Here is a 25811-nt window from a genome sequence, read left to right on the forward strand (position 1 = left end):
TCAAAATTTGCAGATGCTTATAAACCTGAACAGTCATTTTGAGACATTTGGTTTCCAGACTACTCACGGTTTTGGGCCCGTAAAATGCCAGGGCAGTATGGGAACCCTACAAGTGACCCCATTTTAGAAAAAAAGACACCCCAAGGTATTCTGTTAGGTGTATGACGAGTTCATAGAAGATTTTATTTTTTGTCAAAAGTTAGCGGAAATTGATTTTTATTGTTTTTTTTCACAAAGTGTCATTTTTCACTAACTTGTGACAAAAAATAAAATCTTCTATGAACTCGCCATACACCTAACGGAATACCTTGGGGTGTCTTCTTTCTAAAATGGGGTCCCTTGTGGGGTTCCTATACTGCCCTGGTATTTTAGGGTCCCTAAACCGCGAGGAGTAGTCTAGAAAACAAATACCTCAAAATGACCTGTGAATAGGACGTTGGGCCCCTTAGCGCACCTAGGCTGCAAAAAAGAGTCACACATGTGGTACCGCCGTACTCAGGAAAAGTAGTATAATGTGTTTTGGGGTGTATTTTTACACATACCCATGCTGGGTGGGAGAAATCTCTCTGTAAATGGACAATTGTGTGTAAAAAAAATCAAACAATTGTCATTTACAGAGATATTTCTCCCACCCAGCATGGGTATGTGTAAAAATACACCCCAAAACACATTATACTACTTCTCCTGAGTACTGCGGTACCACATGTGTAGCACTTTTTTACACCCTAAGTACGCTAAGGGGCCCAAAGTCCAATGAGTACCTTTAGGATTTCACAGGTCATTTTGCGACATTTGGTTTCTAGACTACTCCTCACGGTTTAGGGCACCTAAAATGCCAGGGCAGTATAGGAACCCCACAAATGACCCCATTCTAGAAAGAAGACACCCAAAGGTATTCCGTTAGGAGTATGGTGAGTTCATAGAAGATTTTATTTTTTGTCACAAGTTAGCGAATAATGAAACTTTGTGAAAAAAAACAATTAAAATCAATTTCCGCTTACTTGTGACAAAAAAATAAAAACTTCTATGAACTCACCATACTCCTAACGGAATACCTTGTGTTGTCTTCTTTCTAAAATGGGGTCATTAGTGGGGTTCCTATACTGCCCTGGCATTTTAGGGGCCCTAAACCGTGAGGAGTAGTCTTGAAACAAAAATGACCTGTGAAATCCTAAAGGTACTCATTGGACATTGGGCCCCTTAGCGCAGTTAGGGTGCAAAAAAGTGCCACACCTGTGGTATCGCCGTACTCGGGAGAAGTAGTATAATGTGTTTTGGGGTGTATTTTTACACATACCCATGCTGGGTGGGAGAAATACCTCTGTAAATGACAATCTTTTGATTTTTTTTACACACAATTGTCCAGTTACAGAGTTATTTCTCCCACCCAGCATGGGTATGTGTAAAAATACACCCCAAAACACATTGTACTACTTCTCCCGAGTACGGCGATACCACATGTGTGGCACTTTTTTGCACCCTAACTGCGCTAAGGGGCCCAAAGTCCAATGAGTACCTTTAGGATTTCACAGGTCATTTTGAGAAATTTTGTTTCAAGACTACTCCTCACAGTTTAGGGCCCCTAAAATGCCAGGACAGTAAAGGAACCCCACAAATGACTCAATTTTAGAAAGAAGACACCCCAAGGTATTCTGTTAGTAGTACGGTGAGTTTATAGAAGATTTTATTTTTTGTCACAAGTTAGCGGAAATTGATTTTTATTGGGTTTTTTCACAAAAGTGTCATTTTCCGCTAACTTGTGACAAAAAATAAAATCTATGAACTCACCATACTCCTAACGGAATACCTTGGGGTGTCTTCTTTCTAAAATGGGGTCATTTGTGGGGTTCCTATATTGTCCTGGCATTTTAGGGGCCCTAAACCGTAAGGAGTAGTCTTGAAACGAAATTTCTCAAAATGACCTGTGAAATCCTAAAGGTACTCATTGGACTTTGGGCCCCTTAGCGCATTTAGGGTGCAAAAAAGTGCCACACATGTGGTAATGCCGTACTCAGGAGAAGTAGTATAATGTGTTTTGGGGTGTATTTTTACACATACCCATGCTGAGTGGGAGAAATCTCTCTGTAAATGGACAATTGTGTGTGAAAAAAATGAAAAAATTGTCATTTACAGAGATATTTCTCCCACCCAGCATCGGTATGTGTAAAAATACACCCCAAAACACATTATACTACTTCTACTGAGTACGGCAATACCACATGTGTGGCACTTTTTTGCAGCCTAACTGCGCTAAGGGGCCCAAAGTCCAATGAGCACCTTTAGGCTTTACAGGGGTGCTTACAAATTAGCACCCCCCAAAATGCGAGGACAGTAAACACACCCCACAAATGACCCCATTTTGGAAAGTAGACACTTCAAGGTATTCAGAGAGGGGCATGGTGAGTCTGTGGCAGATTTCATTTTTTTTTGTCGCAAGTTAGAAGAAATGGAAACTTTTTTTTTTGTTTTGTCACAAAGTGTCATTTTCCGCTTACTTGTGACAAAAAATAATATCTTCTATGAACTCACTATGCCTCTCAGTGAATACTTTGGGATGTCTTCTTTCCAAAATGGGGTCATTTGGGGGGTATTTATACTACCCTGGAATTCCAGCCCCTCATAAAACATGACAGGTGGTCAGAAAAGTCATAGATGCTTGAAAATGGGAAAATTCACTTTTTGCACCATAGTTTGTAAACGCTATAACTTTTACCCAAACCAACAAATATAGGCTGAATGGGTTTTTTTTAATCAAAAACATGTTTGTCCACATTTTTCGCACTGCATGTATACAGAAATTTTACTTTATTTGAAAAATGTCAGCACAGAAAGTAAAAAAAATCATTTTTTTGACAAAATTCATGTCTTTTTTGATGAATATAATAAAAAGTAAAAATCGCAGCAGCAATTAAATAGCACCAAAAGAAAGCTTTGTTAGTGACAAGAAAAGGAGCCAAAATTCATCTAGGTGGTAGGTTGTATGAGCGAGCAATAAACCGTGAAAGCTGCAGTGGTCTGAATGGAAAAAAAGTGCCTGGTCCTTAAGGGGGTTAAAGCCCACGGTCCTCAAGTGGTTCAAAATCTCTCACCTGTTCTCATAATCTGCTAAAAGCTCTATAGGTACGTTGTGTTAACTGAAATAGCGTTTCTTCGATAGTTGTTCTTTATTCTGCATCAGTGATGAGAAATGCTCAATTTTCAGATATTTTGCGCATGTATATTTTGTCTAGAGAAATGCATGTTTTTCTATCTATTATTTATGAGTTATCCAGGCTTGAGCTTGAAATTCTTAAACACTTAGCCAATCTGCAAGGACTTTTCTTCCTTTGCAAAGTGTAGCTCATACAATAGATATAAATGATGTATATTTGTTCTATAAAATATGAGTGAAACCCAAATGTTTTATCATAAAAATGCACTACTTACATGTTTCCTCTGTAAAGCTGTAGCCACGGGAAGCAAAAAAAGTTAATACAGGTAATGTAATTTTACTAGCTTACCACTGACAACAGAAACTGGGAGAATGCTGCCACCTGGTGGTAATATTGCTCACTGTAAATAAAATTTGAGTCTGTTGAAAACAAAGAGGCAACTAAACTGTTTACCAGCCAAAAATGTTCTCATTAAAGGTAATCATCTTATCAGTCATGCACAGCCATGGCCAGATAATGTTAGTAAACAACAACTGATAACATGTATACTGTATACTGGGATATGTCTGCATCTGAATATAAATTGTTCTACTAATGGAATATAACAATCTTTTTTATAAGCGGAGCGTCAGTCAGCTTGGAAGTGCAGCGATTGCAAACGGGTAGATCTGTCACTTCTTTGAACCTAAACTGGCTGCATATGCATTAATTGTACATTTATAATTTTTTACTTTAACAATAATATCTTTATACAGTAGAGTCCCTGTTATTCGGAACTCAACTAACAAGCAGTCTCAGCCAACCAGCAAAAATCACCAGCAGTACTCACAGTGGTGAGGGCCACATTATAAGGCTGTGTGTAGGCTCTGCTGTGCATAAAGACTTCCATAGCTTCCTGAAGGTTAATATACTTCCAATAACTGTATTTTCACAATAAATACAGAGTTTGAGGTATGTACATAAAGTGGGTTATATAGAACTGTATTAGCTAGGCCAATTTTTAACTTTGACCCTCAAGCAACCAGAAAGCACATTTATCCGGCATCAGCCGATCCCCGTTGGTGCTGGATAACCGAGACTCTACTGTATACAGGGGCGTAGCAATAGGGGGTGCAGAGGTAGCAACCGCATCAGGGCCCTTGGATCAGAGGGGCCACGAAGGGCTCTCCCTCAACTACAGTATTAGCTCTCTATTGGTCCTGTGCTCATAATAATCACTTCTATAGATACTTTGAATAGTGGTAATCATTAACAAACTGTTCCCCATCCCCTTCTTGCACCTCTGACACTGTAGTTGCCATTGGCAGGTTTTGGTGCGCTGTATCAATTGTTATGTATAGAGTGCTTCGGGGGCCCCAATGTAAAACTTGCATTGGGGCCCGTAGCTTCTTAGCTACGCCACTGATCACTTCTATAGATACTTTAAATAGTGGTAATCACTAACAAACTGCTCCCCATCCCCTTCTTGCACCTCTGACACTGTAGTTGCCCTTGGCAGGTTTTGGTGCGCAGTATCCAATTGTTACGTATAGAGTGCTTGGAGGGCCCCAATGTAAAACTTGCATCGGGGCCCGTAGCTTGTAAAGCCCAATCTACACGTTACGATTCTTTGTATGATTTGATTACGATTCTATTTACGATTGCAAAACAATGGCAAATCGAATTGCATCGAATCCCGATCGGACATGTCGGATTTAATAGAATCGTAAATAGAATCGTAATCGAATCGTACAAAGAATCGTATCGTGTAGATTGGGCTTTAGCTACGCCACTGACTGTATACACTAAACCATGAGTGTAGTATGAGGAAGGACTCCAAAAGCAGTGGCAGAAAGATTGATGTAAGCTCCCTAGTGACATAATTGTATCCAGTGATCAAACGTTTGCTTTATTATAATTTAATTAGCAAATATATGCCCTTTGGGCAGTGGGCACAGGTTGTAGGATTGGTTAAAGTGGTGGAGATAAGTACAGACAAGGGTATGAGCAAGTTTACAAATAGTATTAATAATAAGAATGAGCATAAAAATTGTATGCTGCAATAATTATATATGGAGGGAGGGGTGGTGGTAATTAAAGATAGCTTTAGTGATTAGTTTGCGATGAATTGTGGGTTGATGGTTTCCTCTGAACACTCTGGTTTCCTCCCACATGCCAAAAACATACAAATAAGTTAATTAGCTTTCCCCTAAATTGGCCCTAGACTATGACAGACATACGACTATGGTAGGGATTAGATTGTGAGCTCCTCTGAGGGACAAGACTATATATACTCTATAAAGCGCTGCAGAAGATGTCAGCATTATATAAATACTAAATAATAACATTCACATAGTGCTTTTCTTCGCTCTGACTCAAAGTGCTTTAGAGCAGCAGCCACAGAAGGCACAATTGTTAGGGAACCCTGGAGCACTAAGGAGTCTTGCTAAAAAATAAAAATAATAAAAAAAAAAATTACCAAACAAATGCTGGCCAGGATGCATACCCTAGTTTCTTACATCAAGGTGATGTATTTGTCTAGTACACTATCCAACCACTGCTCCTAGTGCGGTTTTCATTCAAAGTGTAGAAAGAGTATGTGTGCTTGGTTGATATATACTGAGCATCAATATAATATGTCCTCACACGTGTGAGACTTTGAAGCCAAAATGTCTGCCACAATTAGTTGAGTAATGTGGCTGCAAAAGGCACACAGGCTTGGAAATACCATACACGGGTGATGATTGGCTGACACTGTGTGTGTGGCTTATCCAAAATAAGGCATTGTGAATAGGTAATAATGTGATTATGCATGAATTAGAATCTGCGTGGGACTTAGATATGTGTTTGGAGCTTCAACCTTAATTATTTCTGCCATTGTAAAGGTAGCCAGAGACGGCTCAATTATGAGCCAATGTGCCAATCTCAGTGATAACTCACTGATCAGAATCTGATTGTATTCTGATGACAGCATGAAATCTATTAAAAATTGGGGTGTGCGAGGCTCAATTTCAGTTATGTCTGAGAACTTTTTTCAGTAATGTGATTAAGCAGTTATTAGCCCTGTGGGAGACAATTTACTGTATGATATGGCGTATAAGACTTTTTAACCCTTGAAAATGTTCTGAAAAGTCAGGGGTTGTCTTATACACCGGGTGTCATTGATGCCGGGTGCTACGCCCTATCCTGTTACCTACTTTCAGATCTCGCTTCTGAGGACTGTAGTGAAGCGGCATCAATCGCCTATATACTGTTATATACTTGGTACCACATACTGTACAGCACCAGTATATGATTTTTTTTATGTTTTTATTTGGTGTGTTGGAAGAGGGGTAGTCTTATACGGCGAGTATATCTCAAACTTTATATTTTAACTGGAAAAGTTGGGGGGTCGTTTTATACGCCCAGTCGTCTTGTACACCGGAATATACGGTATATGAGAGGAGTTAAGGAATTTAGGTATATATGGTAGTTTCATGTTGGGTGAGGCAGCCACTGTGTTTTTGGACAGTGATAAGCGACAGGAATGGCCACACGGTTAAAACTAATGTTGCCATATTTGTGCTTTGTCAAATGTATTAATTGTATAGCCAGCTTTGATTTCCCGTCATATCTTCTGTACATATTTAATGTGCAGCATGTGGAGTGAGACTCCTGCCAATTTTTATCAAGTTTTGTTGTGCATTTTTTCATGCTTATATTTGTACTGTTTTTAATTTTTTTTTTAATGGACTTTGTCACTGCTAAGCTGTGGTAGCTGGTGCAATCGTGTAGTGGCTTTGTGATATAATTCATTAGTTGTCATGTGGGCGTCTCATCAGATGAAGAAAAAGTGTGTATGTATCTGGAACTTTTAGTGGGTTTTGTTGCTGTCTGTGTCCCTGCTAAGCTGAGGTGTATGGGATGGCAAACTGACAGCCAGTAACCTTTTTTTTTTCTCACACATATCAGGTGGCTGGAGAACAGGTCTAGATGCGAGTTCATGTTTAGGTGTGCCTTGGGGTGGGGGGGTGGAGTTGAATTGTACCTGGTGTGTGTAGAGGGGTGGAGATGACTTCCATGGGATGACTCTTTGTGGTTCAGCCACATCTAGGATGGGTTGATATGGAGGAATTAAAACCCTCCTCTCTTCTGCAGTAGGATCAGCACACATTAGTCCTCTTCAATGGCACACCACCACCAAACCACTTGCAAAATGCACTCACCAACTTCCAAGATCATATTCTGTATAATGATCATATGAGTTTGTTCTATAACCCAGGGGTCCACAACCCCCGGTCCGCGGCCCATTGCCGGTCCGCAGAACGTGTTAAGATGGGCCGCGGATACATCCCCTGCTTCACCACAATGCAGCCGCGGCTGTGTTAATGTGTAATGTATTCTCAATACATTATGCACAGCCGCGATCTCACATAATGTATATAAAATACATTATACACAGCCGTGGCTGCATTGTGGTGAAGCTGCCCTCAGTTCCGCCCCTTCATTAATTTCCTATTACGTGCAGCTGTCCCCTTGCATAGCTTACCTCTTCCATCACCGCCTCCTCCAACACTTGCCGTGGCTTGCGTGCATGGTCAGCCCTCTCCATGAGCTGCAGTTGCTAATGTGCACGGGCGAAGTTGGAAGCCATGAGTCCTGCCCCCTTTATCAAACTGCCCAATTTCAGGCAGCTATCTTCTTGGGAATGATGGTAGGCTAATTTGCACTTTTCCCTGAAAGTGAAGAGCTCCTGGGCACCATTTTAATGCTGTGAAACAGCTTGGAACATGAGAGAGAGCCTGGCATGAGCCTGTAGCAAAGAAGCTGGTGGGACTGATTACAGCAGGGCAAGCAGATACAGTGTATATATGTATGCCATTACTTTAAGCAAGGTTTTCTTTTTTCCTGATAATTTTACTTGGTACACTTGTCTTAAGGTGACCATAAATCTGTAAATTTTCAGCCAATCAACCAACAAGCATGCCTAATCGACAATTTGTCCAATTTCTGGGGGTCTATCGTCTTTGTCCTGATTTGGCACGCAGTTACCACCGTGTACGCGACCAAGTACAGCAGCCTGGGGTTTTCCAGAATGTCCGACTGATATATTCAACAAATTTCAGGCCGAATTGTCAATCAGGCATTCTGCTGGTGGCACCAATTTGCATCCGATTTGATCATTATCGAATTGGATGGTCAATAGGCCGCCAAATCACTAGATGTATGGCCAGTTTTAGCAGGGCCAGGACAAGGTTCTCCAGCACTAGAGGCAGAGATCTCGAGTTGTGCCCTCCCATGAATTGTGCCTGCCCCAGTATTGGCACTACTACTACTATTAGGAAGACCCCCCGCCCAGTTTAGATAGCCAGACGTACCTCCAGTATTAGGTAGGTTCCCATCCCAGGCCCTCCTCCTGGTGCCCTTGTAGCCCTGCACCCAGAGACTGGAGCCTATCCAGCCTCTGCCTCGGCCCAGCCCTGAGTTTTAGAATGAATGAGATGCAAAAAAAAGGTGTAATGTTTCCATAGGTGACTCAGTATTGATATACAGTGTAGAGATGAATCTTGCATTCGCATTACCCCCTCCACCTCGATCGACTTTTTCCTCATCCCAGTCTGCCAGGACTTGGAAACAATATCTTGCATCAAAGCGGTCCTTGGGTCCAAAAAAGTTGGGGACCCCTGCTATAATCCCAGGCCATCTGGTCAATTATGGGCTCTGTTGTCCTCCTCTCCATTCCTCTGTTTGCATCCAGCATGTAAAAGACATACACCACCCCACAATAGCATGATACCATCTCAAACATTTTTATGGAGCTAGTGAGTGAGCCGGGGAGCGGAGGATACAGCTGACCTTTACTGACTAGCGGTATCACATGGAGTGGACAGCTGGGAGGCGGTCTCCTGTTAACTCCAAACCCGTGCTTTACTTGTATGCCTGTTGCCGACATACATTGGAATTATGTGAGTAATCACGACTGCTTCTTGTTAAAAAAAAAACGTAATGACTGCACTGCAGTGCCCGCAATATCCTATGGGAAAGCACTGCAAGTGGATAACCTGTTTTTTACATGTATAGGAAAAGTCACGTTGCTTGGGATCTACTGCACAGTAATATGTACATGTTTTGCCTGAGAAGCAAGCTGCAGACCAGCATTAGGTAACACTAACCTTGTGTTTAGCCACTGTTTATTTTTATTTAAGTATTTATATAGCACCGATATAATAAGCAGCGCTGTACAGAATATACTGTCTTGTCACTAACTGTCCCTCAGAGGGGCTCACAATCTAGTCCCTACCATAGCCATATGTCTATGTACAGTGGGTTGCAAAAGTATTCGGCCCCCTTGAAGTTTTCCACATTTTGTCATATTACTGCCACAAACATGAATCAATTTTATTGGAATTCCACATGAAAGACCAACACAAAGTGGTGTACACATGAGAAGTGGAACGAAAATCATACATGATTCCAAACATTTTTTACACATCAATAACTGCAAAGTGGTGTGTGCATAATTATTCGACCCCCTTTGATCTGAGTGCAGTCAGTTGCCTATAGACATTGCCTGATGAGTGATAATGACTAAATAGAGTGCACCTGTGTGTAATCTAATGTTAGTACAAATACAGCTGCTCTGTGAAGGCCTCAGAGGTTGTCTAAGAGAATATTGGTAGCAACAACGCCGTGAAGTCCAAAGAACACACAAGACAGGTCAGGGATCAAGTTATTGAGAAATGTAAAGCAGGCTTAGGCTACAAAAAGATTTCCAAAGCCTTGAACATCCCACGGAGCACTGTTTAAGCGATCATTCAGAAATGGAAGGTGTATGGCACAACTTTAAACCTACCAAGACAAAGCCATCCACCTAAACTCACAGGCCCGGACAAGAAGAGCACTGATCAAAAATGCAGTCAAGAGGCCCATGGTGACTCTGGACAAGCTGCAGAGATCTACAGCTCAGGTGGGAGACTCTGTCCATAGGGCAAGTATTAGTCATGCACTGTACAAAGTTGGCCTTTATGGAAGAGTGGCAAGAAGAAAGGCATTGTTAACAGAAAGCATAAGAAGTCCCGTTTGCAGTTTGCCACAAACCATTTGGGGGACACAGCAACCATGTGGAAGAAGGTGCTCTGGTCAGATGAGACCAAAATGGAATTTTTGGCCAAAATGCAAAACGCTAGGTGTGGCTGAAAACTAACACTGCACATCACTCTGAACACACCATCCCCACTGTCAAATATGGTGGTGGCAGCATGTCACACTTGGAGGTGTAATCTCCACAGTCAGCATACAACACATAAGCTGACGTGAAGGAGGTACACACACCAGCACAAGGGATCAGGATATCCCCAGTTTAGTGGAGGAGAGGACTGACTCCAATAGGAGATTGTGGCGCACAGAGCCGGTGCAGATCCGAACAGCCACAAACAACACTTTCGTAATAACGTCTCAGCGCAAAGTAGCGCTGAGCGCATAAACCAGGACTGAGGAGATCAGAATAAGTAGACAGAATGAACGCTTGCTAGCTAGCGGCTACTTAGCGACAGCAAGCGTCCAAAACCAGACAGACTGGAATGAGGCAGCCAATGCGTTGCGGCGATGGCGTGCCTCACAAAGACAGGACAGGATAGTCAGAAAATAGCAGGATCGAGACAGATGAACGTAACACAGATAAATATACAATAAGTATGTTTTCCTAGCGTATTACAATTACAGCTATCAATGAAACTCTTTGTAAGGTCTGACTAACATATGTATATATCGGCAATGAACCGATATATGACATAAGCAGGAACGCTGACTAGGACTGGAGTAATACAGGGAACAGGACTCAGAAGGATTCGCTATCTCTTCGCAGAGATGAACGCAATCCACAAACAGGACCAGGAACAGGATAACTAGCTCAGCACGGGTGTTCACGGTACGCGCAAACTACCAAAACGTGCTGGAAAACTGACTAACTGAACACAGGAAATAAACAGTTCGTGTACGTATATATCAGCGACACCGATATATCAACGTAACACAAATACAAGGAAAATAACAAAATGCGCAAGTATGCGTATATATTGGCGATGAACCAATATATGACACAAGACAAGCAAGTAGCAACTTCTAGAACAAGAGCAGAACTAGGAGGACTCGCTGACCCCTTCGCAGGAGTCAGCGCAGTCCACACGGACCAGGAACGAGGTGGGGCACGAGCAGAGTAACAGATACAATCTGAGACTATGATAGCCCATGAGGCATTGCAGGAAGCAGTTCTTTATACTGAGGTCATCCAATGGGAGCAGACCTGCAGATTCCCACACAAGTGAATGGTAATTAATCACAGGCTGATAGCAGGAAAAGGCAGACAATGATATGCAGCCTGCAGGAAAGGGACCGCCCCTCCACTGCAGCAGACAATGTTTGTTTACACAAAAGCATATTAAACTGTCATTAACTTCAGAGCGACTGCAGATGGAATCAGCAACTAGTTTAAGTGCAAACCAAACTATGCAAGCAAATGCATGTAATGACATTAGAACTGCTTGGTTTGCAATACCACTGCAGTCAGCAGTAAACGCTGCAGAAGCGATCATAACACAGCATCATGCTCGGGGGGTGCATCTCTTCAGCAGGGACAGGGAAGCTGGTCAGAGTTGATGGGAAGATGGATGGAGCCAAATACAGGGCAAACTTGGAAGAAACCCTCTTGGAGACTGCAAAAGACTTGAGACTGGGGCGGAGGTTCACCTTCCAGCAGGACAATGACCCTAAACATAAAGCCAGGGCAACAATGGAATGGTTTAAGACAAAACATATCTATGTGTTAGAATGGCCCAGCCAAAGTCCAGATCTAAATCCAATCGAAAATCTGTGGCAAGATCTGAAAACTGCTGTTCACAAACGCTGTCCATCTAATCTGACTGAGCTGGAGCTGTTTTGCAAAGAAGAATGGGCAAGGATTTCAGTCTCTAGATGTGCAAAGCTGGTAGAGACATACCCTAAAAGACTGGCAGCTGTAATAGCAGCAAAACGTGGTTCTACAAAGTATTGACTCAGGGGGCCTAATAATTATGCACACCCCACTTTGCAGTTATTTATTTGTAAAAAATGTTTGGAATGATGTATGATTTTCGATCCACTTCTCACATGTACACCACTTTGTATTGGTCCTTCACGTGAAATTCCAATAAAATTGATGCAGGTTTGTGGCAGTAATGTGACAAAATGTGCAAAACTTCAAGGGGGCCGAATACTTTTGCAACCCACTGTATGTATCTTGTAGTGCATGTACTATATCATAATCTATGGTCAATTTTTAGGGGGAAGATAATTAACTTATCTGTATGTTTTTGGGATGTGGGAGGAAACCCACGCAGACACGGGGAGAACATACAGACTCCTTGCAGATGTTGACCTGGCTGGGATTCAAAACGGGGACCCAGCGCTGCAAGGCAAGAGCGCTAACCACTACGTCACCATGCTGCCGTTACTTTCTTCAGGTCTGGGGTCAGAAGGACATCACCTGAATGACATCCGTGTTCTCCCCAGAATTTTTTTCCAGCCGGGTGGCATGAAAAATGTACCTGGGTGGTTAAGAAAGGTCATGCTGAGTGGAAAGGGAGGGTCACATCGAAGTGGCAAATTTATTTTGGGTCCCAACATAGGCACTTGTGTCGAAAGCTGCCATTAGTGGCTACAGCTGGATATTTGTACATGTCGTAGCAATTTCAGACTAAAACTGAGTACCCACGAAAAGATAGATCACAGAATTCCACCATGAACAATGATCCACAATCTATCTTTGAACATCGGAAGCGGAGTTATGTGACCAACAGGATGCAAGCAATCATTCAAATGGAACCATGTTTTTGCTAAAGTCCATTGACTTTAGTGGAAACTAGCATTTCGTCTGAACAATCATTTCCATTGTGATCCCTCAGGACGTCCTTTCAAAACAAAATGAGCATCACGGTTCGTCAGCCATCTGTAACTTGTTTAACAGATCTCTGTTAAATGATGGTTACCTAATATCACGCTGTTTAATTTTTATGTGGGTATGGACCTTTTGGACTGAGATCATAACCAATGCCTGCTGTACCAGATTACTTTGAAAACAAGAGGCCAGCATGTCAATGGAGAATGACTGATAATATAACCCTAAGGAGCCCCATTGGAAAGCATCCTTGTTTTTTTCCCCCTCTCTACAGCCAGGAAACGCACAGACCCAGCGGCTTGGAGCATCGATAGCAGCAGCACATTAGCTGACCCACACAGCAGGCCACACCCCCTGCTGGTGAAGCTGTAATGTGACTTGTTAAGGGTGGTAGTGAGAGGCAGAGTCTTCTGAGCTGCATGACACAACGTCATACAGTACTTTCCCTGTCCCTCCCTCCCTTCATACCACTGATGGACAGGAATTGAGAAGGAGGGTAGGTATAGCGTCCTTGAGCGACAGCGAGCTGCCTGCAAAAGCAGTTCCGCTGTGGATGGTGGCTGATTGGCAGCCAAGAGCTCAGGAATTTCTGGTGGGCGGCGTGCCCCGCTAACAGGCTCTAGGGAGAATACTGGACATGTATAAAGCTCTGCTGCTGTCAGGGGTCTTGTGTAAAAATAAGAAGTCACTGCAGACACCTCAGTCACTGCAAATGGTGAAACTGAGTCTGGGGCTGTCTCTGCCCATGTCCCTGGCATCCCTAGACTCTTCATACACATTGCAACTCTCCTTACAGTCCTCTCTGAACTGCTCTTAATGAAATACAAAATAGGCACCTAGCAGTGTCACCATGTCAGCACAAGCCTACTGAGAAACGTCAGAAAGTGATACTGATATCAACAAAGATTAATTTCAAGGAATAATAGCGGAAACTGCAGCTAAAAAATTATCTTTGATCTTTTCTCCCATCCTGTGTAATAGTATCACCACCGGGAACAACCCCACTAATCCTCTGCTAAGGGTTTCTCACAGTTTACTAGCCGCAGTTGATAATAATTCTGATAAAAGTTTACCAGGGTAGTTAATCATTGCCACTATATAATAAACACTCTAGGTGATAAGTCATCAAGGAGGAGCACACTGCACTTAGGTGCATGTACATTTGGCTCCACCCACAGTATCTCATGGTCTGGCTCACTTTTTTGCAGCATGCTTTGCGCAACACCTATATATCGTGCTTGCATCTGTGAGCAGGTAATCTTGACCCAACCCCCCAGAAAAGTATCTGCAGGCACCCATGCCCAGTACCCAGCTCGACAGGTGTCATTGCTATACGTACACATTTTCTGTTCCAGTTTGATCTTGCATCATGGAGAAGTATCCAGTGGTGCAGTGTCAAGAGATGTCCATGAGTAAAAAGAAGCCCAGTTCAGTGTCGGTTAAGCCTCTTATAGTGTATATGGGGAACCTGGGCAGTGATGTGGATAGCCTTATGCTAGAACAGATTTTTACTATGGACCAGTTCAAGAATACCATCAGGTTTGGCATTTGTTAAATGTCAGAATCCAGAAGATTCTGCAAAGGACAAATTATGAGGTAAAATCAGAGTGGTCATAAGAAACCAGATAAATGCGGATGTTAATTTACTGCTAGAACTGTCATTTTAAGGGGCAACTTCCTTGGACCCCTAAAGTTCACCCTACGCATGTGTCCCCTGCTGGTCCATGAAGCTATGAAAAGTAGCGTGAGATGAAGCTTTAAAATTGATATGCTGTTTATTTATGAAAGGCTCATGTAGCAGTTTGTTTGAATGTAAATGGCTGTGTTATTGACTTTTTTTTTTACTATTGCCACTTCAGATGGGTGGTGACTGTAAGGTGATGTATAGTATTTGCCCAAACATTGACTTCAAAATACAGCTAACTAGGGGTACTGTGTTTCAGATCCAATAAAATGCTGTGTTTTCAGTCCCAATAAAAATTTTCAGTGGTAGCAGTCTTTTTACCTTTTAAAATGACATGGATTTGTAGAAACTGTAAATATTTGTATAAACATATCTATTGTAGATGAAGTAGTGTTTAACAAAGATGATCTGGTTTGTGTTCAAACCTATTCTAGTAGGTTTACAAACATTTTCACAACAGTAAACTATGAAGATCCATGGTTTTGACAACACTAATTTTGCATAGCATCAATCTAAATATTATCAGATCAATAGGTGTTTAACCACTTAAGTACCAGCGGTCTCTGCCCCCTTAAAGAGAACCCGAGGCGGGGTTCTAACAATGCAATCCACATACAGAGGTTGGGTCTGCCTATACAGCCCAGCCTCTGTTGCTATTTCAATCCACCCTAACTTCCCCCTGCACTCTGCAACCAGCCATAAATCACAGCTGTGCGGGTTGTGTTTACATCTGTCCTGTCAGTCTGCCGCTCCCCCCGCCTCCTGCAGAGCTCCGATCCCTGCCCGCTTTCCTTTCCTCCAATCAGCGGTGAGGGAAGGGACGCGGGCGGGGACCGGAGCTCTGCAGGAGGCGGAGGGAGCGGCAGACTGACAGGACAGATGTAAACACAGCCCGCTCTGACACGCTGTGTGTCAGCAGCGCGGCTGTTATTTATGGCTGATTACAGAGTGCAGGTGGAAGTTAGGGGGGATTGAAATAGCAACAGAGGCTGAGCTGTATAGGCAGACCCAGCCTCTGTATGTGGATTGCATTGTTAGAACACCGCCTCGGGTTCTCTAAGGACCAGAGGCCGCTGGTAACAAAAACTGCGGAATACTGACGAATCACTGCACATACCTGCCGCAACCACTGTACACGCTGCACGCCAGGAATCTTAGGCCACCCACTCTGCTGTCGCCATGACAGCAGAGCTCTGAGAGCCAGTCAGGATCCACTTTCATTGGCTCCATACCATGTCTATCAATGTAAGCCAATGGAAGTTGCTCACATTGATAGACAGGATCAGGAGCCAATGAAATTGGCTCCAGACCCGCTCACAGGGCTCTACCATTATAGAGATGGCAGAGCGAATAAGCTGCAGTGGGGAGATAGCAACGCGATTGGCGGGAGCGATGAGAGCAGTGAGAATGCGTGGCGTCGGTGAGTTGAAATCAATAACCTGACCGCGAAATCAGCATCAAAACAGGGCGTAGATTTCAGTTAGTATCGTCAAACATAAAATCTTACAGTGGTACCATATACCAGTTTGTTTCTCTCTCTCACTCTCTGCATATATATGTATGTAATATATATTTATTATATATTCCAAAGAGAGTCTTGACATGCTTTCAATTGTAGTATAGAAGGTCTGTAAAATGTAGACCTTGGGACAGATTTCATAAGATAAACAAGAGGAGATAATTGGTATCCCTGATCTGTGCCATTATAGATTGGTACTAGATAGCAGGGACAGAGTGTAATTTCTTTGCTGATGGAAATGTGTAGAAAGACATAAGATTTTGCTGAAAAAAATTGTCTATTCAAGCCTGCACATTTCAGATTTGCAAACATCTAGAGGGCCAACGCTTCATTACAATGACTGACAGCTAAAGAAGACATTCTGAAGCTCCAATTACAGTTTTAAAGATACATTTTCTCTATCCTGGTGCAATCCAGTTCAGCTGTGATATGTTCAGTAGAATCCAAATGGTCCAATAGGCTAACAATAGCTTATATTAATAGCAATTTTCTGAAGAAACAGGTGGTAGACAGGAGAAGACATAAAAGCATTTTTTCCCTACGCATTTTTTTTTTTTATAAATTATTCTTTTATATTTGTTATTTTAGGTTTAGACTGTGATCAGTGGCATTTTCATTAGTGGTTCTACCCCTTTATTCCTCATAAAAAAAACTTGTTTTATCCACTACAGAAATGTTTTTAATTTATTTATTATTATATATAGGTGACAAATAATTTTTGTTGTGATCAGTGGCATTTTCAATGGTGGTCCTACCCTTTTTATTACTGAATAGCTAATTTACAGCTCTTTTGAAACCAGTTCCATTAATTTCATGAAGAGGCATATGTATGCAGGTTAATGCTCAATTTCATTCAAACCTTTGTTTGTCTGTTTTCTTTACTATGGTGACTGGCAAGTAGTTCTTGCCACCCGTGACCCATTGGTGATATTCTCCTTCACTTTCTGTCTGTGAAACCTGAAGAGCTTTAATATAAACTTAGGAGTAGTTGGAACAGAAAGTGACACTTTACAAACACAGCAATAAATACATTGTGTATTTATATCTGTCTGCATTGGAAAGATTTACTCTATTTCCTGTCAGGAAGTAACCTAACATTTCCAATATGTGACATACTGCAAGAAAAAAATAATAATAAATATGCCTTCAGAGGTTATCCTAAGTCTTCAGGGCCAGTTCACACGGATGCTTGGCAGCGTTTATCGCTAAGAGTCCAGGACTTGTCGGCTAAACGTTGCCATTCAAGTGAATGGGAGCGCTTAACATTACGCAGTTACTGATGACTACCATCGATTGCGCAAATGCGGCGTTCTGATCTCGATTTCCCCGTCGTTTCGACCAGCCCTATAAGTCGCATGCAGCTTCTAGGGTCGCCTAGCCGCCGCGTCTTCATGTCCCCTTGCGGGGATGAGAACCTCAGATCGCGACGGGAAGCTGGTGATCGCCGTACTGCTGCCCCCGAACGAGACATCACAGGACAAGATGGCTTCCAGCCGCCGGAAGCCCCTTGGCGTCCTTGTGAACCAGCCCCTAAAGTCACCCAAATGATATATGTCCGCTCTATTAGTGACTCAGTAAAAAAAACTCACAATATAAATAAAAACAAACAATTTATTTACATGAAATTTGTCTACACATTGTGCATACATAAAATGTACAAAACCAAAATAGAAAAGTGTTAAAATGTATACAAACATTGTTCAAAAATGACGCTCTTGGAAAACATTTTTTTTATTGTTTATCTAACGGGCATTAAGCCAGGAAGTTCAAAACAAATTAGTTACCAAAAGACCATCAAATCTAGTAAAAATTAGTCTGGGCCCTAATCGAAAACACTAAGAATACAAAAAGATCAGATAAAATTTATGAGTGATCCCGCAACTCAGGATGACAGAATAAAATAGATTTCTTTGAGTGTAGTTTGTAACAAAACATTACGTTAGATTAATAAAAAGTACAGTAAAACAGCAGTTTCATTCTAGCAACTTGGAAAAGAAGATTTGGGGCTAGCCAGCTACTGAGCATGATATTTAAGATCTTTCAAAATCTGATGGCATTACAAAACTATGAATTTCAGAGTAGGTGTACATTGACATTCAGTTTGTAGTTGCGAGTGTTGTGTGTAGTAGACCAGGCCTGGGCAAACTTGGCCCTCCAGCTGTTAAGGAACTACAAGTCCTACAATGCACTTGTCTTTATGAGTCATGACTGTGGCTGTAAGACTCCTGCAATGCATTGTGGAACTTGTACTGTACTGTATATGCTCTTCAGCCTCAGCTTTGCCGTGGGTTCCCCATTTCTTTGCACTTATAGTAACTGTTTTCTTGTGCATATTAAAAGTTTGTTAAAATGAGTATTTACAAGTCCATTCATGACTTATCCGCCAACAATACTGCAAGTCTGTTTCACGCTGCAGTCCTCAAGGATTCCCCGACAAGTCAAGTTTTAATAATTGGCCTGAAACAAAATCTCCATAGTAATTTCTGAACTGAATGCTCATACCTGGTCAAGATAAAGGAAATCTTGAAAACATAACCAGATGGGGAGAGTATATGAGGACTGGGCTTGAAAAATACTGACATAGGTCATCATTAATAGAATATACAAAGCAGTGGATTACAGTTAGGAATAGTGAAATGTCACTTGCGAGTTGAACGTGAACATGAAACATCATAAATCTGACCAAACAAATGGTACTGTCAATACAGATACCTTGTTATGTCCCCATGTACCTGAAATATACATTTAAATAACTTTCTGTGCACCTAATGATGTACAACTTGGTGCACAGTATACAAGTATACAATCTGCAATCTCTGACTTTGTGTTATACTCTTACCCTATTGTCTAAGCCAGCCTCAGCCACTAATTTATACTAAACCTAAAATGAATAATCCCTGCACTGGGTTAGTGGTGACTAATTCATCACTGGTCTAGAAGTCTGCCACCTCTCTTTTCCATAGGTAGTTATATAAGAGGATTCATTTTTTCGCTTCTCCAGCAGCGTCCCTGGTATTCTGGTGGTCCTAGCTGACAGTGTGCACCAATCTGTACTGCTGCTGGTGTCAACAGTCCAGTGCCTCAGTGGCCAGTAGAGGCTCTCACACCACAGTGTAAAAACTGCTGATAAAGGGCAAGATGTAATTCAAACTGTCAGGCTATTTACATAGCGTGTACCAGGGTATCCCACAAATGCATGATTTACTTCAGATCACTGCACCTTTAAGAAAGCACCACAAGGCCTCTGGTAGTAAAATTCATTTGGTCATACTTGTAGTGTCACACGTTCATTAAGCAGGACAACATCAAGGTTGCAAGAATTTGCTCAGTAGCAGCACTAGCCCCATGTCCAGTATTTAAAAGTGTAAGTGCAAGGATCACACAATTCAGTGCCATCAAGTTGATTCTCCCATATCAAAGCATGAGGAAACCTGGTTTAAGTGGATCCTTGTCACCATTACCAAAGAGACAACAAACAGATGTATTGTATTGTATGGGCGCACAGTGTACCACTGCCTTAAAACTGGCAGATGAGCAGGCATGCAGCTCAAATACTCTGAAGTGTACTGTATCATGTTATAGCAGCAAGTGCCACATAGTAATATCACCATAAGAGCCGAGCTCATATAGTCCATTGAATCAAGTGGTACATTTAAAAAAAAAAACACCTAATGTCCTACATTTTATCATATAATACAGTGCTTCCAAAAACACATTCTAGACCCTCTGATGCATTAATACATTACGGCTCAGAAAATACTATACATACAGTAGCGTGGTACCTTGCCCACAAATTCTCCTCCAGCTTGTCGTTCAAACACTAGAATGCTATTTTCTTTCATGCACCATTTAAAAAGCAGCATGTCTACAGCTGAATATGCAGCCGGACTAATTTTATCAAAAGCTAATTTTGATGTAATTACATTCTAACATAATACGCTTCTGAAATGAAAGTCAAGTGTAGCTGAAGCCAGAGACAAATTCATAAGCTATAAACAACTTCCTATAAAGAACCATCTCTTTCATTTAGAGCTAATTTCCATTTAAGGGTTTGTTAATTAGACTCCGAGTAAAGAAAAAAAAAAAATCAGGTGTAGCGCATAAAAAGCCTCATGGTCGTCTGACAACATATGGCGTACAACGCTGATTTTTTTAAACAAACAACTGTTTAAGTCTTTATTTTCCAAACATTTTTTTTTTCAATAAAAAAGTGTATTAGGCAACTAAATCTGAGCTTTACCATCATTAAACAGTTCAGAATACTAGCTCAATAGACTACGTTAACAAATGCTTATCCACTACATCACTGCCCTTTTCCTAAGATATGTGCAGTTTATTAGCAGCTGACTGGTATATACAGTGGCTTGTAAAAGTATTCGGCCCCCTTGAAGTTTTCCACATTTTGTCATATTACTGCCACAAACATGAATCAATTTTATTGGAATTCCACATGAAAGACCAATACAAAGTGGTGTACACGTGAGAAGTGGAACGAAAATCATACATGATTCCAAACATTTTTTTTTACAAATAAATAACTGCAAAGTGGGGTGTGCGTAATTATTCAGCCCCCTTTAGTCTGAGTGCAGTCAGTTGCCCATAGACATTGCCTGGTGAGTGCTAATGACTAAATAGAGTGCACCTGTGTGTGATCTAATGTCAGTACAAATACAGCTGCTCTGTGACAGCCTCAGAGGTTGTCTAAGTCGAATATTGGGAGCAACAACACAATGAAGTCCAAAGAACACACCAGACAGGTCAGGGATCAAGTTCTTGAGAAATGTAAAGCAGGTTTAGGCTACAAAAAGATTTTTAACGCCTTGAACATCCCACGGAGCACTGTTCAAGCGATCATTCAGAAATGGAAGGAGTATGGCACAACTGTAAACCTACCAAGACAAGGCTGTCCACCTAAACTCACCGGCCGAACAAGGAGAGCGCTGATTAGAAATGCAGTCAAGAGGCCCATGGTGACTCTGGACGAGCTGCAGAGATCTACCGCTCAGGTGGGGGAATCTATCCATCGGACAACTATTAGTCATGTACTGCACAAAGTTGGCCTTTATGGAAGAGAGGCAATAAGAAAGCCATTGTTAACAGAAAAGCATAAGAAGTCCCATTTGCAATTTGCCACAAGCCATGTGGAGGACACAGCAAACATGTGGAAGAAGGTGCTCTGGTCAGATGAGATCAAAATTGAACTTTTTGTCCAAAATGGAAAACGTTATTTGTGGCGGTAAACTAACACTGCACATCACTCAGAACACACCATCCCAACTGTCAAATATGGTGGTTGCAGCATCATGCTCTGGGGGTGCATCTCTTCAACAGGGACAGGGAAGCTGGTCAGAGTTGATGGGAAGATGGATGGAGCCAAATACAGGACAAACTTGGAAGACAACATCTTGGAGTCTGCAAAAGACTTGAAACTGGGGCGGAGGTTCACCTTCCAGCAGGACAACGACCCTAAACATAAAGCCAGGGCAACAATGGAATGGTTTAAAACAAAACCTATCCATGTGTTAGAATGGCCCAGTCAAAGTCCAGATCTAAATCCAATTGAGAATCTGTGGCAAGATCTGAAAACTGCTGTTCACAAACGCTGTCCATCTAATCTGACTGAGCTGGAGCGGTTTTGCAGAGAAGAATGGGCAAGGATTTCAGTCTCTAGATGTACAAAGCTAGATAGGTAGGTAGAGACATGCCCTAAAAGACTGGCAGCTGTAATTGCAGCAAAAGGTGGTTCTACAAAGTATTGACTCAGGGGGCTGAATAATTACGCACACCCCACTTTGCAGTTATTGATTTGTAAAAAATGTTTGGAATAATGTATGATTTTCGTTCCACTTCTCACATGTACACCACTTTGTATTGGTCTTTCAAGTGGAATTCCAATAACATGGATTCATGTTTGTGGCAAAATGTGGAAAACTTCAAGGGGGCCGAATACTTTTGCAAACCACTGTATTAAATGAATAATAAGTGCACTTAGAAGACACATCACGAACATGAAATGAGTGAACATCTGCACAAGTAAATTGTAAATACAATTTGGTAGGTTTGCTGGATTACTTATGCTTTCCAGATTTCTTCACTCTTTTCCTTAGTAAATCAACCTCTATGTGCCAGAATAAGGAATGCACTTGACCTCTCCTGATTCTGACTAAACTGTATTCACAATCAAGTGGCTGAAGTTCAGACAAGCCATTGCTGTAATTGCACGCACAGTGGTCAGAAGATACAGAGAAGCCACTGTAATTCATCGGATACAACGTCATGTGTACTACATACATGCCAGATTCTGGCAGAAACTTGCGTACCTAAAACTGTGCTCCTTAAAGGACAACCATCTCAAAAATGTTTAGAATTTTAAATATATGTTTATCAGTTGCACATTTGTCCCACAGTAAAATACACTATAAATATTTTTCCTATGTTCCTGTCACTTATAGAAGGCATTAGAAATGTGAGAGATCTGGCAGTTTCTGGACTCATACCTCTGCTCACTGGTGATTATCACAAATGCCTTTATTTTCAAAAGCACTGCATGGATGGCAACTGTCAGAATATTGTGCACAGAAGGACTCTGGCTTTCCAGCACAATTGTAAAGCTCCTTTCCAGGAAGTGCATTTGAAAAGCATAAATAAAATACTGAGAATCCTCCATAGAGCTGTAGTAGTTCAGAACCTGTCAATGTTTTCCAGCTACTGTAAGTGGCAGCTACATAGGAGAAAATACATGTATAGTGCATTTTACTCTGTGACAGATGTAAAATGAATACACATGCATTTAAAATGTAGTTGTCCTTTAAAGGAGATGGCACAAATGATTTGGCCCTAAGCCGGCTGTTTTTGTGCATGAAAGGTATTGCACCGTTATGGCTTCAGCAGGCCTTTACTATTTGATGCTTACCGTGTGTCTTCTATATGTACTTGTACTTTAATGGAATTGTGTAAGCAGAATAGTAAACTATTCTCAGTGCACCTGTATTTTACTCTTTTACTCAAATCAGTTTTCCATTTTCTTCATTGCATGCGATCACCATACGTATTTCTTGCTACCTCCACAACACAGAAGCATAAAGAAAGAAGGGATATGCTACTTTTCAATTCTAGCATCCTATCACTGAAAAATAAGAGACACCGAGAACAGCCTATAGGAAAGGAATGCTCTATTCCCAGGAAACATGCTGCCTATTCATTCTGGGTATGAGAATCCTTCAGTACACACAGTACAATGCATTATCACTCCTAGTACTAGAATAGCACTCACCTTTAGATATTGTTACACGTTAAAATGATGTATTCTCCCAGACACAGCCCTATTGCTGCATCTGCCTGGAGGAAATGTGATGCTCCATGCGATATTGTGCAATGTTTGGGAGTTTACAAAAAAAAATTATATGATTGAAATACGCATATGTCCAAATATGCTCTCCGTCTGACCATTATGTTACATAAAGTAGAGCTACTGCTAAGAATAGGGCACATGGACACTGAATCAATAAGCATATTTCAGATACAGTACGTCAAGGTCACACATTCTGGAAGATGTGTTGATGCATTTTATAAGTACACATGAAACTGACAGCTTTTTAATAACATGATAAAATATGGCACAATGTGGATCAATAGGAAGAGCTTCTTCATGTCCACATTAGAATATTGATTTCTTATTTCCTAACTAGCTCATTTGCAACTTTCACCACCTTTTAAGAAATCTGCCTTATTTTGACACAACAATAATAAATACTCAATGGCTTAGACATTTCTATGTCTACAAATCAGTTTCGTTTTAAAGACCAATGCATTAAGCACACGGTCTAAGTAAAGTCCTTTTCAAGTTTTTTTTTTTTTTTGCCAACAACAGTAGCAAATTATTGCACATTATTTCCAACACAAAGACAGCAATCCTTATGTAATATGGTCGTTGAGAGGGCAGTGTAATGTGCTGAAGCCAGGCAGGGTGACTTTCCCTTTGCGAAGAAGATTATCTTCTGTCCCTTGGTTTATCCTCTGAATGAGCATTTTCTCATAGAGAAGTGGATGGTATGCTCCGAGGGTACATGCCGCGTCATAATATTGCTCATGGTAATGGCACAGGTCTGTCTGTCTGTAGGAAGGGATGTACTCGTACACATGGACTTCCCTGCATAAGGACATCATGATAAGGATACCTAAGAAACATACACAAAACAAGAAAACTATTTTATTAGCTTTGCTTCAACATCAATAACAAAATATTTAATTTATAAAAAGGATGCTAGAACATTTTGCTCAATTTCATTCATATTAATAATAAGGTCACATTCATTTTGGGACTTGTATTTATGATTTGTGTATTGACTGCAGCAGTAACTTGGGGACTCATGGTACTGCTATAGTGTTTATCAAGGACTGAGTAAAGAAGGCTCGGTCTGCACAAACAGTGTGCTAGGACTCCAAACTAGCACAGTAAACAATAGAATCCCAAAAAGGAAATGGTCACAAAAATAGTACCACTATACCAGTAATGCATCCAGCTTTATTTTACCATCATAATAAATCCAAAACATTGTATAAAAACACAAAAGCAACAAACACCAGCAGTCTGTATAAAAAAAAAAAAATTACAATAATACATGTACAATAATATTATTATTCACCCCTCCCCCTATTGTATCTTCTTAAGATCGTAAGGGCAGGGCTCACCGAAGCAGGTAATCTTGGCCCCAGCAGCACTATGATAAAATGGGCTGCAGACTGCAATGCTAACTGAGGCTATAGCAGCACCTAAAGGCTAATAAATATTGGGTTCACGTACCCTGACCAGACGTCCCATTTTACCTGGGACACGTCCCAGGTTCAGGGTCCTCTGTCCCAGGCTGCAATGTGTCCCAGGTTATGTCCCACTTTTGGTCGCCGGGTGTCCCAGCCGTGGTACTCTGTGGTTGCATGAGGTAATGTTTGTCTGATTTACTGTTTGCGGAGTCACAGTAATCGTTTTCTGCTGCATTTCATGTGTCAGAGGTAACGGTAGTTGCATTTCATCTGTCGGAGGTAACGGCTATTGCAATTCATGTGTCGGAGGTAACGGTTGCTGCAGTTATTTGATTGTCATAGAGACTGCATTTGCTACTTTTGGGGTTATTGTTGCAGCATTTGGCATTTTGGGGGTCATGATTCTTAAATGGCATGCTAATACTGTACCATCAGCAGCTTCTGCAGATTTCATGCACAATCTAATACCACCATAGTCAGAATCTAATGTCCTACGATATTATTATGTATTTATATAGCACTGTCATCCAAGGCAGCACTTTACAGAGAATGTAGTCATGTCCTTGGCCGAGCTCACAATCTAATCCCGGCCAAAGTCAAATGTCCCGCCATACCATTATGTATTAATGTAGCACTTGCATCTTCTGCAGCATTTTACAGAGTACATAGTCATGTCATGGACTGACAAGCATAATGCAAATCTCCCATTTCACCACATCATAAACACTGCTTTCTAACATTGCCTAATTACATTTAGGGTCACTTTGCCTATCTGTGTTTTGGGAGGAAACTCTGGCCCACTGCCTC

At 41.4% G+C, this 25811-nt stretch overlaps 2 protein-coding genes across 5 annotated transcripts in view; one reads left to right on the forward strand and one right to left on the reverse strand.

Moving 5' to 3' along the window:
• Positions 1 to 25811, forward strand: part of LOC137546180 (pinopsin-like) — a 312124-nt gene that overhangs the window by 280417 nt on the left and 5896 nt on the right. The window lies entirely within an intron of this gene.
• ST6GAL2 (ST6 beta-galactoside alpha-2,6-sialyltransferase 2) overlaps positions 22150 to 25811 on the reverse strand; it is a 174703-nt gene continuing 171041 nt past the window's right edge. For all 3 annotated transcript variants that reach the window (XM_068268274.1, XM_068268276.1, XM_068268275.1), the window contains exon 8: positions 22150 to 24421. In XM_068268274.1, the coding sequence (XP_068124375.1) occupies positions 24159 to 24421 (263 nt within the window). In that variant the 3' untranslated portion in view covers positions 22150 to 24158. The remainder of the gene's footprint in view (positions 24422 to 25811) is intronic.

Source organism: Hyperolius riggenbachi, chromosome 2 (assembly GCF_040937935.1).
Source record: "Hyperolius riggenbachi isolate aHypRig1 chromosome 2, aHypRig1.pri, whole genome shotgun sequence".
NCBI lineage: Eukaryota > Metazoa > Chordata > Amphibia > Anura > Hyperoliidae > Hyperolius > Hyperolius riggenbachi.